Source organism: Agelaius tricolor, unplaced genomic scaffold, assembly GCF_023055355.1.
Source record: "Agelaius tricolor isolate 1412-34295 unplaced genomic scaffold, bAgeTri1.0.p SCAF_4, whole genome shotgun sequence".
NCBI classification, from domain to species: domain Eukaryota; kingdom Metazoa; phylum Chordata; class Aves; order Passeriformes; family Icteridae; genus Agelaius; species Agelaius tricolor.
Window position 1 is genome coordinate 6,342,297 of NW_027269264.1, and position 13,251 is coordinate 6,355,547.

Here is a 13,251-nt window from a genome sequence, read left to right on the forward strand (position 1 = left end):
CGCGCTAATTCCATGAACAAACCTCTCTGGAATTAATTCCAAATATTGCTGCTCTCTTCAAAGACAATCTGCATGGCAGTGATTTAAAGAAAAAAAGAAACAGGAGAAGAGGACACAACCTCAAGTTGCACCATGGGAAGTTCTTCCCTGAAGAGCGATTAGATTTTCGAATGAGCTGCCCAGCCCAGGGAGGTGGTGGAGTCAGCGTCCCTGGAAGCGTTGAGCAATGACTGGGTGTGGCACTCAGTGCCATGGACTGGCTGATAGGGTAGTGTTGGGTCACAGGTTAGACTCCATGACCTCGGATGTCTTTTCCAACCTGATTCCACGACCTCTTCCCTTCCACTTGTGGGGTTTTTTTACTATTTAACCTCGATGCTGCCTGGAGTCCCCCACTGTGCGGCACAAGCGTGAAACCCTGGCGCTTGCTCCTATCCCCAGGGGGATGCCCTCGGCAGGAGCAAACACAGGCAAACACTGCCTCCCAGCTGAAAGCCACACTCCGAGCGGCCTGCCCCCATTCCCACAGGCACAACCCCGACCCTTCCGGGCCTGGGCAGGGCGAGGTAAGGACGCGGGAGGAGAGGAGGCCGCGAGACGTGCGAGGGGAGGGCACGGGAAGGGAGGAGGGCGCGGGAAGTGCGAGGGGAGGGCACGGGAAGGGAGGAGGGCGCGGGAAGTGCGAGGGGAGGGCACGGGAAGGGAGGAGGGCGCGGCCGCTGTCGCGCTGTGGAGCGTCACGAGCAGGGGGCGGAAGCGGCGCGGCCGCGCTGCGGGGAGGGCGAGCGGGGTGAAAGGAGCCGGTGCCCCGCGCTCTCGGGCCGGGCAGGTGGGTAGCGGGCGGGACTGCAGGGGCCTGGGCCAGGCCGGCTGGCCTAGGGCAAGGCAGCGGCCCCGGCTCGGGGAGAGCCAGGGAGGCCATCCGTCCATTGTGGGCGGGAGGGAGAAGGCGAGCGGGAGAGCCCATTCCCGAGTGAAGGGGGGACTGGACGGCGGGGGGAGTGGGTCAGGCCGTCCATGGCTCTTGGAGAAACCCGTCCCGACCGCTCTCGCTGAGCTTAATTAATACTGTCATTGGGTTATTGATTCACCGCAGCGTTGCTGCTCAGGAACCCGCAGGTCCCGAGCGTAGCAATGACACGGTCTCCTGTGGAAGTGTGGCTGATTTGTGCTTCACGTTTCCTGCAGGATTCAGCGTTCCCATCCCTCGCCTCCGCCTGGCTGAGCCAGAGCTCTTCGCCACTGCACTTTAAAGCCTGGCACCTTGATGGAAACAGATGTTGATGGTGGTCCGAGGTGACGTATGACCAAGGAGCAGCAGGCCTCCTTTTTTTTTTTTTGCCACAGCTGCAGCCAATTTTGGCTGGCCTTGTCTCTGGGATTTAAATTGTCTCTCCTCAAATAATCAGTTTTTCTTGAGTTAGAGCCTGAACTGGGGTCTTCCAAGGCTTCAGCTTTTAAGGACTACAAAGGTTTGATTTGATTCTTAAGTGTAGTCTGACATACCTTGTCAGGAAAAAGTTTAGTTGGGAAAATGGTCTGTATGACTCCAATTATTATATTATTTATACTCGAATGTTACTACTACTTCTAGAATCTGAAAAAAAGCATTGATCGCAACCCTTGCTATTTCAAGCCCAAAGTTTCAGTCAGAACAATATAAACTGTATAATATATTTTAAGCAAAACACATGCTGTGTTCAGCTTGTGCTTTCTAACAGTTGCCATATTTATAAAGTCTCTAACAGGTTGAATTCCAAGCTCTTATTTTAAAGGAGTATGTTCATCTTGTATTGTGCCTGTTTTGCAGATATTTGTGGGGGTTAAAAGATTTGAACTCCAGCTGAATAAAACAAGGGCTGAAGATTGAAGGATGGCAGCAAATCCTTCAGGACAAGGTAAGTTTTAATTTAAGTATTCAAGGAAAAGTAAATGCAAAATATCAGTGAAATCACCATGACTTAAGTTTATTTTTATGGAAAGATGAAGAATGGGAAGAGAGGTGGGGCTGAAAGCAGCAGAATGGCAGCAATTCTTCTGGGACAAGGTACACACACATTTAATGGTTGGAAAAGACCACTGATGGTTGGGAAGCTCTTTATTACTGAGCACAATGTTGTGCTCAGGGTTAGGAAGTAGGTATCAAGCCTATGCTACAGTAATCCTTTCCTGAAGCTTATTTCAGACACTTACAGCACTTGGCCTTGAACATGACTTGCAGCTATTGCACTCAACATCAGAGAACAGCCAGAAGTCAAATACATTCTATGGGAACAGCAAGACCCAGGCAGTAATATCTGTCACAGCAGCAATTGGCCAGACTTAGGAGAAAAAGCCAATTAAAACCATAATGGTAACTGCGATGAACTGTTCCTTTATACCAAGATGCATCTCAATTGTATCTGTAAAATAATAAAAGTCTTAGTAATGGTCCATCTCTCTGCATGTGCTTTAGAGGGGGCTGAGGGTCTGGAGGTGCCACTCAGTGAATTTGAAGAAGGATCTTAAATCGCCCTCTAGAGGTTTTCTGGAAACCTTAGGGGAGCTCTGAGGCTTTTCCTATATGGGACAAAGCTTCTCAGGTATGGCTCTTCCCTTACTTGTTTGTGAGAAATGAATTCTGGGTTCAGTTTTCCCAGCAAGTGGAGACTTTTTGCAGGTCTGTCTTTGTGTCCTTATCTCAAGCAATCCTGCAAACCTGGTGTTGCTGGATGATACTTCAGGGGGTATCCTATGACTCATGTGGTCCAAGCCACAGATTTTACTTGCTACTTGATGAAAAGGAGGTAGTTTCAGGAATACTTTTTGAGATTTTATGAGGTGTTGAGAGAGAAGTACTGCAGATTGCAGAGCTGTCTGTTTGCAAATTTTAACTCTGAGAAAGTTTTTGGTACGTAATGGTAAATCTTGCTTTTTTTCTATGAACACCAAATTAGCACCATTGCAAGGAATAGAATGTTGTCACAGAGAGTCAAAAGCTGCTTTTTCTTAAATATCTTGGTTTACTGAGATGGGATTTTAAGGCCAGAATACTTTTGCTTCCCTCCCAATTCCAGCGACTTATAATTTAGTAGACCCTTAGGATCTTTTATATTTGGGATATCCTTTATAGACTCATTAAAGGAACCATGCAGTTATTATTTGAAAATTGTTTCAACTAAGGAGACAAGAAACGCTATCAAGTTTAATTACCAAATAAGCCTATAAGTAGTACAACTAGGAAAATTAGAAAGGAACAGGTGAATATGAACAACAGTTCAGGGTTTCTGTCTTTGCTAGGTGCAGTCTGGTAGTGAAAAGGACTGTGAAAAACACTGCATTTTTAGCTTGCCTCCTGGCATATGTATTAGTACTGTTCAAGGAATCCATTCTCTTCACTTGGACAAAAAGCATACAAGTTTACTGAAATGCTCACCAGAAGGGTTTTGAATGGTAGCACTTACTCAGGCAGAGCTGTAAGGATGAATTAAACAGTAGCCTTCTACACAGGTAAACAGTGATGGGAATTTTTTGTACTGAATTACTAATGTTTTTCCTTTGATTTGTATCAGATATTTTCTTAGGAGTAAATATGAGTTTTCCATTGATAACAGACTTGGACTATAAAAGTTAAGATGTTTTGAACCAGACTTTTATTCACTGGCCTCTTAGAAAAGCACTCTTGGTAGCGAGCAGCATATGAGTGCAGAAAAACCAAGAAGAATTGAATGAAAAGCCTTATTTCAGTTCATTAGTACCACAGGGAACTGATGGCACGAGACTGACTGTGGCTTTAATAAGCAATAGAAGGTCTTGCTGTATGTATGCTGTGTTTTGTCTATCACATGCACTCATTGACCAGAGTGATACACTTTGAGGGGTGGAAATCAGCTTCTGAATTAGAGCAAATACTTCCATGTGCTCAGGAATACACTGCTCCTACTGCAATACTTCACAGTACTTAGGCAACATGGATTCATCAGGCTGCTCTTGTGAAATGCCTGTGCTTGTGTGCAGCAAGGCCAGAGCCTTGTTGTGTGTAACTGAATGAGCCACTCTGTGTGAGTTCTCCTAGAGGAAGCTGTCTGAAATGAGAGAAATGTAACTGTTCAGGACAGAATTCTCCTTTTGGTCCTCAGAGGTGGAAAAGATACAGATCCTGCTTCAGACAGGGCTGAACGTTTCAGAAAAGAAGAGTTCTGGTATGTTGGAAGAAGAAGCTCTTGAAATATGAACAGAATTCTAAGTTTAAGGCTGCAGCAATTCGAGAGTCTCTTTATGTCCTGAAAGTTGTTTATTCTTTTCCCTAAAGATATGTGGGGGCATTCCCAGGGCACATTCTAAGCAGTTCGATATGGCTCTCTGTTCACCAGTCTGAAAAGGAAGATTGTACTGTTCTGCATTGAATTATGTCATCATCCACACATTTTGCCCTTCCCAATCTGAGTCTGATCTGTGTGTAAACATAGTACTTGAGAACTTTGCAGCCATAAAGCTGTCAGTTACTTATATACATGTATACATATATACATATATACTTATAGGTATGTAGCGGTTTTCTGGAGGCACAGACAAAATACTAATGTATTTTTAAGTAATTCTACTTAATTTACTGAGTAACCAGTACACCTTTTGTTTCATTGTCATACAAAGTATATGAAAGCATATCCAGATGTAAATTGTTACTGAGAGTATTGGCATGCAGCAGATTGTTAGATGATGTTTTGAGATGCCAGTCATCATAAGCAGAAGAGGCCATCAGAATAGAATTACTCCATTTTCTTCACAAGCGGTGTGTGTTTAATATGGACTTTGAATTCTGCTTTTTAAGAGGCTGCTGCCTCACTTAATGAATGCTGCCATTTATAGAAACATGCACTTCAGTAAAGAAATTGCTTTAAGTCCTTTATGAATTGAGCAGGCAGGACAAAATGCAGTGCATTTCAGTGTTCAGAGCTTGGAGCTCACACACAGCTTTGAAAACATTTTCTAAGTAAAAGTGTATTTTGGACACAAAGTAACAGTGGGCTTTTTAGTGCTGTTACACATCTATGGGTAAATGATAAACGGTGCATCTTGGAAAAAACTTAAATGTCCTGTGAATTTGAAGCAACAAATCAAGGAGAAAAGATAATCAATGAAAAGCAAAAAATTGAAAACAGATAAATGTAATGCTGTTGCTAGCTATGCAGAGTTTATTAGAAGAACTAACTGACATAGGTAATGGTTAGATAGGGTGGTAGATAAAATGTTGAGAGTAGGTTAGAGAGAGAGGCTTGCTGTGAGCTCTTAAAACTGGCAGTATCACTCAGCAAGGTTTCAGCTTTCTCTGGCTTTCTGCCTTTCATGTGCAGAAAATAGATGCAAGTAATCTTTCTCATCCTGCACAAATACAATGCTTGATGTCAGAAACAGAGGTGTCAGAAAGGTTTAAATTCTAAATGTCCTGAATTTGCTACATTAGAGAATAATCTGAGGATCTAGGTGCTCAGTTTGACATCTGACGCTCCCATGATCTATTTAACTGTCTTGAATAGATTGTTTTGTGTCAGGACGCATGTCAGCAAAGCAGAGGAAAATGCTTATAAACTGCAATATACGAACTGTTTGAACTCAAAATCTTAGTACAACTCAGCCCAGTGAAGGGAAGTCTAGATTTAAAGCTCTATTAGGAAGTTCGGGTGTTTAAAATCTGCACTGGTTTTCACAGATGGGAATCTGGTCTGTACTAAGGACAGCTTTTGATTTTTGCATGTCCACGTTTTTAGAAGAAACGAAAGCAGAAAGTAGAAAGCAGAACCGACAAATCTGCAGATGAAATATTGCTCTTATTTATAATTGAAGCAGGAAACTTCTGTAGGAGTTTCAAATTGGTCTTTCTGAAAGCATTTTGGGTTCCTCAACAGGGAAGAAAATGAAAGTTTTGCTTATTTATTGCCAGATATGGTTAATTACTCTCTAAGGATGCCAGAATTTCTCTGTAAAATGGATTTCTCATATTCCCCCCCTTCCATTGTTAACCTTTAAATGAACAGGCTTTACTTTGCACGTTGAAGAAGTTTTCCTGCAGGAAGATCACGTTGCTCAGCTGAGGAGTACTAACATGTATGTGTTGAATATGCTCCTCCACTTTCTTAAACAGGCTTTTTTTCCCTTGCCAATAACAAATTCACTTAAACAAATTAATTTTTCAGCACAGCAGGTTGATGGTGGTTACTGTCTGAACTCTAGTGCAAAATACTACTTAAAAAAACCCAACCAACAAACAATCAAACAAAAGCACAGCACAAATCTCTTAGTAGTGGTATGAGGAAAGAAAAGATACTTGGGTTTCTTCTGACTACCTCTAGAGTTTCTTTCACAAGATACTGTAACAAGACTCAAAATAGAAGACAGAGTCTTCTACTGTTTGTGATCACAGTTTAAAAACAGCATTTAAAATGTCTCAGGCTTTTCTGAATCATACCATCTGTTTTATGATAAATTTAAGTATATTTAATCTTTATTTTTTTAGATCACAAACTTATATTAAAAAGTGGTCTCCTTTTTCTTTCCATAATCATCATATCTTGTGAATTCCAAGCATGCATTTAAATTTATGCAGTTTAAGATAAGCAACCAGTATCAGTAGGGTGCTGAGTAATATGTCAAGTATAATGGTTTTTGGACTAAAGTTGTGTAGAATGAGCATACAAACATATGGTTGTTTTAGGTCAGGCCCTCTAAGAGGTGATTCAGTCATCTTTTCCACACATTGTCTCCAAAATTTACCAGAAAGTGAAGTCTGGGCTAGCTGCGGTTCAGAGATATTAAATCCTAGCTTGTTGGCAAGATTTGTCAGCCTTTGTATGTCAGCTCTGTTTTAAGGTTTCAGATTCATTGCAAGCTCAAGGTCTTCAAAAAAAAAAAAAAGTGATAGTGTACAATACCCGAAGAGCAGAGAAACATCAAAGGCCTGAATCAGTACTCTTATCAAACAGAGTTTAAGTGGAGCTAATGCTACATAGGAAGGAGAGATTAGTGGACAGAAAAATTCCAGTTAATTAAATGTAACTGAAAATCTTGTTAACCAATATCAAAATAATTGTGGGTGATCTTACATAAAACCATAGTACAATATAATCAAAAGACTGTGCTCCTTTCGAGAACTCTTGTGACACTGAAGTTCATGGATGTGTATATTAGGCATGGTAGAAGAAAAAGGTTAGAGCTTGATAGCAAGGCAGTACAGATGCATATTGTTATTTAGAGTTCAAGGTTTCTCTCTGGTGACTGTGTCCTTCATTATGCCATGCAGATGAAAGGAATTCTGGATTATGTGACTGAGCATCAGGACATGGTCTGTCAAAGAGGATGAACTTTTTGAGTGCAGCTACTGAAAATAAATCATTTTACCTTGGCATGCTAATAGTCTCCTTAAGAGTTATCATGTGTGGCCTTCCTCACAGCTTGTGAACTACCATGTTTAGTGCTGTCATTAACAGAGTTTGCAGGGCAGGGGCACAGCGTGCAGCAACTTCCAGGGGGAATCTTGAACTTTTTGCATGGAGGAAATAAAGGAGAGCTGACTTTTACTCTTAACTTTTTTTTTAAATGATGTTGTCATAGCTTGTTATTTATAGAACAGCAGGAAATAAGAGATTCAAGAAGTTTGCATTTCTGACATGAGGAGTGTACTTGGTGGCATAGAGGCAGGTAAGAGTCAGCTCTGGAGCTGTTGTCCTCAGCTGTGCTGTTTGGGCATACTGGGCAATAGCAGGGGCTTGTGACTCTGGTTTGTTTGAGGGCTGCAGGGAGATTCTTTATTATATGAGTCCTGTGTAGGTGCAGGAGTTTTGCCATGTTTGCATTTAGAAGGCAACTTTGAAGAATACATGGGTGGCAGCTATTTTGGGCATTTTTGAAATTCTCTCAAGTCACCCTACTTCCTGATCCCTTCTCTAGTATTCAAGGTCGCTTTGGAAGAGTGATGAAAGCAGATGGAGGCCACATTCTTATGTGGTGTACGGACAGTTTAATGGTTAAAATTTGCTTCTCTATTCCAGCATTTGATCATACTCAGAGTAAGGGTAGTGTGTATAGGGCCCATTATATTTAAACTTTTCTTCATAGATTGAATGAAACATATTTGTATAAACACATGTGCAAGCTTAGTGATTTGCTCATTCTTACCTGTTATATATATGAAATGCTTGTGTTACAGTTTGAATTCACTGACATGAGAAATTAAGCCCCATGCATATATTACTCCATTGTTATTGTTGAATTGAACATTCAGTGACTACTTTTTACATGTAGAACCTGCTAAGTTTACTGCTTTTTTTTTTTTTTGGAAGGCAGCTATTTAAACATAAACATTGATTGTAGCTCCAGTGCTGGCTTGGGAAGGGATAGGCTCTAACTTGAGTTAAAAGCTTCTGTTTAAAATGTAATAATATGCATGATAGCTTATGGAAGCTATTGCATGCTGAAAAATGAAGCCTATTTAATAATAGTCTTTTGAAGTGAAGATCAGTGTATTCATCTTAGAGTAGTTTTCTACAGGGATTTCTAATTCCACAGGGTTAGAGTTGGGCCACAGAAGTCAAATAAATATCTCTAATATTTTTCTGTCATTCTCACCAGGTTTCCAGAATAAAAATAGGGTTGCAATCCTGGCAGAACTAGACAAGGAGAAGAGAAAGTTACTTATGCAAAACCAGTCTTCCACAAATCACCCTGGAGCCAGGTATTTTATGTTCTTAGACCTGTTGGGCCATCACTGATTACATCAAGGAAAAAAAAGCCAAACAGCTAGTGAGGTGTAAACTTATATAAATACTCAACAGAAGTGTATTCTGACCATCTTTAATAACAAGGCAGAGGGACATTGGTCTTTAGGAACATACTTAAAATGGTTTACATAGCATGAATTTTGGCCTATATAATTTCCATTTGAGAATGAGAGAAGCAGATACGCTTACTCAAGCGCATTAAAGTCTATCATAAAGAAAAATCAGGAAGCAGCCACTCAGAAAACATTTCATTAAGCTGAAATGCTCTGGTGAATGGAAGTAGCTGACCATTAGGTTCAGGATTCTGTGTGCTTAGAAAAGAACAGTTACAGCAGGAGTGAGTTATTCTTGAAACTCCCTATGTGCAAGATGAAACCAGTGTATGTTACAGCAGATAATCCTGTAAAAGATGCTGTGTTGTAGGGATGATTCTACATTGTAAAGTGTAATAGTCTAATCTGAGTTGAAGCGTGTTAGTGGGTTTCTCCCATAGAAGACAAGAAGATCAGATTTTTGTCATAAATCAGTAACTAGAAAATCACACAATAATTTATGTGGAGAAATTGACATCCTTACACTTTGGGGTTATGGTGATGTGAGTGCAGTGCCATGTTCTAGACACAGTGTAACCCACAACACCTGTGTAAGAGTCAAATACTCTGACTACAGTCTGAGTGCTGCCTGTGTCTTTTCTTCTGAGAGATTCCACAGCACTTTTAATTCCTTCATAAGGTCAAAAAACATGCAGAATACTTGAAATTGCCTCATGTAGGCTTCTGAGTGAGGTAAGAAGTTACTATTAAAAACTTTATGTGGTTATTACTTGAGCAAAATTGTTGTGAAGAAAATCAGAATATCATACTGTTATGTACAGCTCCTGGCAGCAGTGTTTCTGTGCTTCATTATAAGCCTGACAGCTTTAGGGAGTGCTTGTTTACTCTCTTTTTTCTTTAAGGAAATACAACACTGTATTCTAGTGAGCAGAATTAGAATTTTCTAGTTTTGAAGGTGGACATGGGTGGAACCTACAATGCAACAGTCAGACTCTCTGCTTTGGTGTGGTGGGCTGATGTGTGATTTTTGAGAAGCTCACAGTTTTTTGATGTTGTGCCAAAGGTCTTGCACCACAGAGTTGTCAGAATTGAGACCATAAAAATTGTGCAAACTTGACCAATAGAGCTTGATGTACCTAAAGCACAACAGTGGCAGGGACAGCATAGGGGTGAATGGGTTTATTTCTTGACTTGGCATGTGAAAATCCTGTATCCAGGAACAGAAGACCTCTTTTGAAAAATGTCAGCTTATGGTGGAGCCTTAGGCTTATCTACAGAAATCATATTGAAAAGTTAGAGAGTACAGATTACAAATTGCAAATTAAATGCCTCCAAAATCACTGAAAATACTGTGTTTTAAATAAACTGAGTACTACTCTTTTCCAGCAATGAGACTTATCTTAATACTTGCCATAAGCAAAAATTTTTCTGAATTGTTTAGCTTTTGTTATGCATTTAGGCATAGATTTGTCTGCAGATCTTTTCATGAGCATGGCTACTTGTCAAAAACTGATTTACTAAATCAGCTGTTGACATTGAAACTGCTGGTAAAATTCAGTTGATGAATTTGCTTGGGATCCTTGTCATTTGTACTTCTGTCTCTGTGATTGGTAAGAGCAGGGATTTCAGCAGCAGTCTCCAGTGACAGTTTCAGAGGTAGTTGGGAATTGTTTTGCGATACAGTTCCAATGGTAACCCTCACCTAATTTCCATGTTACTTTATATATAGAGTTGGGGGTGCTTTTTGTGTCTTCTTTTTGGTTTAAGAAGGCAGATGAGTCCTAAGATATAAAAGACAAGAAACAGCATCAGTAAATTTTAATTTGAAACCTTACGCTGCAGTGAGATAGATATGCTAAATCAGTTTTAGGTACTCCAAGCTGTTACCAAAGGATCATTATTTCAGTTAACATCAATAGGAAGCTCCTGTTTCATAGGTAGTGAACTGCTTCCCCCCCACCGAAGATCTGTTCTTATACTGAAGTCTGCAGAGCTCTTGTTAGTGCTTCTGTTTGTCACAGCTGTTTAGAACAGTCACTCGGTGAATGAGTAGTGGTGAAAGCACAAAGCTGCTTTAGAAATTCCTTGCATTGTCCAACACTGCCCCCCACTGGTTTCATTCACTTCAGTGGGACTCAACCCATGGGCAAAATCCACAATAGGCTTCAGGTTTAGATTGGCAGAAATTGTTTATGGTGGCTCAAATTATACAGCTGTGGTCACTCCACCTACCCTTTTTTTCTCTTATATTTACAGATAGTAATTCCAAACAGTAACTGACAATTGCCAAGCCATGAGTGAAATGAGAACTCAGGAAGTCATGGTACTCATGGCTAGAATGGCAAGAACACATTTTGGCTGTGGTCTGTGTCATACCATCTTGTTCTTTCTTGCAGCATTGCACTTGCAAGATCACCTCTGAATAAGGATTTCCGTGATCATGCTGAGCAACAGCACATTGCAGCACAGCAGAAGGCTGCACTGCAGGTGAGCTGATACGGTCAGAGTTCAGTTTGACTCTTTTTAGATGTGCATCCCTTCAGAGAGCACCTTCCCCGCTCCTAGAAATATTGAAAAGCCCCTTTTAGGTATCTCTCATTTCTGCATTTGTCATAAGTGAAGTCTCTTGTGAAACATGTTCTTGGGCTTGGAGAGCTCCACCCAGCCCCACAGCCATCTCGTGGTGTCTCTGTTGAGCTCCCCCCAGTTTGTGTCTCAGACTGAGCTCAGATGGCTCCACTTGGCCTGCTGGCCATGCTGTTGCTGGTGCAGCTCACTGTGCCAGTTGTCCTTGATCACTTCAAGGGCACACTGAAGGCTCAGGCTGAATTTGAGATCCAGCAGGGCTCTTCCCTAGTGGTGGAGGGAGGGAATATGCAGAACATCTAGCTTTTTAACTGGGAAAGGGCATGTAGGATTTCACAGAGGTGTTCCAGAGCCATACAGCAGCTGCCTCCCTCAGGTGAACAAGCATATATCTACATCACATGAGCAGAATCCTGGTGTCCCATGTTTGGGATTTTGTCTGGTGGTGCTCCATGTAGCAGCTGTCGTAAACCAAGAATTGCAAGCTGGTCATGGAAGGGAGTGGAAGTGGAAACATGGGGTCTAGGCAAAGAGCGATGAGGAATTGATTGCTCCACCTCCACGGGGTTGGCTGAGAAGAGCAGAAGAGAATGCCCAAGTTAATTGCCCTGATGGGCCTTATTTTGATGTAGCTGATCTAAAATGCTGGGTTTGAATTTGACTTTCAGAATTAAGGAGCAAACTGGGAGAAATAAATAATGCTGCAGAAGCCATGAAATCTTAAATCATGTCAGTGCTGCAGGGAGAGATGCTTTAACAAATGCTTTTCTCTTTCCAGCACGCACATGCACACTCCTCAGGATACTTCATAACTCAAGATTCTGCATTTGGAAATCTTATTCTTCCTGTCTTACCTCGACTTGAGGCAGAATGAGGAATGTTGTCTCAGAAATTCAAGATCCGATTTTTGTCCACAGCAGGAGCTGTCTGACCTTTTAATTTCTTTATGTATCCTAAAACCTACTTTTTTTTTGGGTTCTTGCAAATGCCATTCAGAAGTGTGAGCTCTAGTGATGGGGAAATAGTGTTGAGAATTTTTTATCCTGTATTATTTCTGTTCCTCTGTCGGATCAAAGTCAAATGCAAGACTTTTATTGGACTTTGAAGTGCACAGGGTTTGCTCTTCCCTGTTTCAGTGCTTCCTTTAAATAAATGTCCAAAACAGAGTCACCAAGAGATGCACAATCTGACAGCATTTATGTTTCTTTTTATTATGTAGAGGTATGGTTTTTGTAATGAATAATGAAAATTATTTCTGTTCATTAAAACAGACACGAATTTGTCAAATGCATCAGCCAGTCTTCCTCCCCCACCCTCTCCTATGCAGGAACATTTCTAGTGTACTGTTTGTAGCATCATCTGGTCTTAAGTCCTTAGTTAGAGTGTTCCTCCCCTCTTACCTTGCTTTGTGAAATATGAAAATGAATTAAAGTGGGAAAAAACAAAATGTTTCTAACAGTCTTTTTATGGGCAAAATGTCAAAAGTTCTCTGGACATTTCACATGGAAAGTGTTGTCTGCAAAGACAATTCCATTTAAAAGGACAAATTTTTCTAGTTATGCCTTTTTCAAGACTCGGTGTGTTCTATTTTTGTTCACTCTTTTCCTTGGTGTTTTTGTCCATGGTAAACAATTCCAGCTTCCTGCTGGAAGAAAATCTATTGATATTAAGGTAAATTATTTTGGAACTGTGATTGTGCTACCAGGATAAAGTAACTTGGAATGAAAAATAGTTCTTACTTAGACTTCTTTATATCTCCACAGCTTTGCTCATGCAGTTATGCACTGATTGCACCTATGGAGGCAAGTTTTAGAAAACAGAAAAGAACAAGAAAACTTATGTGAGAACAATAAATCAGA

At 40.9% G+C, this 13,251-nt stretch overlaps 1 protein-coding gene across 3 annotated transcripts; it reads left to right on the forward strand.

The window, feature by feature from the left end:
- Positions 1 to 347: 347 nt before the first annotated feature.
- On the forward strand, positions 348 to 12,839 carry INIP (INTS3 and NABP interacting protein). 3 transcript variants are annotated; one of them, XM_071424446.1, is made up of 6 exons: positions 348 to 566; positions 1,189 to 1,296; positions 1,811 to 1,898; positions 8,605 to 8,707; positions 11,203 to 11,293; positions 12,171 to 12,839. In XM_071424446.1, exons 3-6 carry the CDS (start codon positions 1,874 to 1,876, stop codon positions 12,264 to 12,266), a joined length of 315 nt encoding a protein of 104 aa, XP_071280547.1. In that variant the 5' UTR covers positions 348 to 566; positions 1,189 to 1,296; positions 1,811 to 1,873; the 3' UTR covers positions 12,267 to 12,839. The 3 variants fall into 3 exon arrangements, 2 of the variants coding, with proteins under 2 accessions (XP_071280547.1, XP_071280546.1); XM_071424445.1 differs by lacking the exon at positions 348 to 566 and adding an exon at positions 692 to 829; XR_011678813.1 differs by lacking the exons at positions 348 to 566; positions 8,605 to 8,707 and adding an exon at positions 692 to 829 and having other exon boundaries at positions 12,171 to 12,217.
- Positions 12,840 to 13,251: the final 412 nt, after the last annotated feature.

What these genes read in the sequence shown, in the direction of transcription:
- INIP (XM_071424446.1), top strand. Translation starts at nt 1,874, where the DNA reads ATGGCAGCAAATCCTTCAGGACAAG. An exon ending in AGCAAATCCTTCAGGACAAG is followed by an intron (nt 1,899 to 8,604) that starts GTAAGTTTTAAT and finishes CATTCTCACCAG; the next exon opens with GTTTCCAGAATAAAAATAGG. An exon ending in ACAAATCACCCTGGAGCCAG is followed by an intron (nt 8,708 to 11,202) that starts GTATTTTATGTT and finishes TCTTTCTTGCAG; the next exon opens with CATTGCACTTGCAAGATCAC.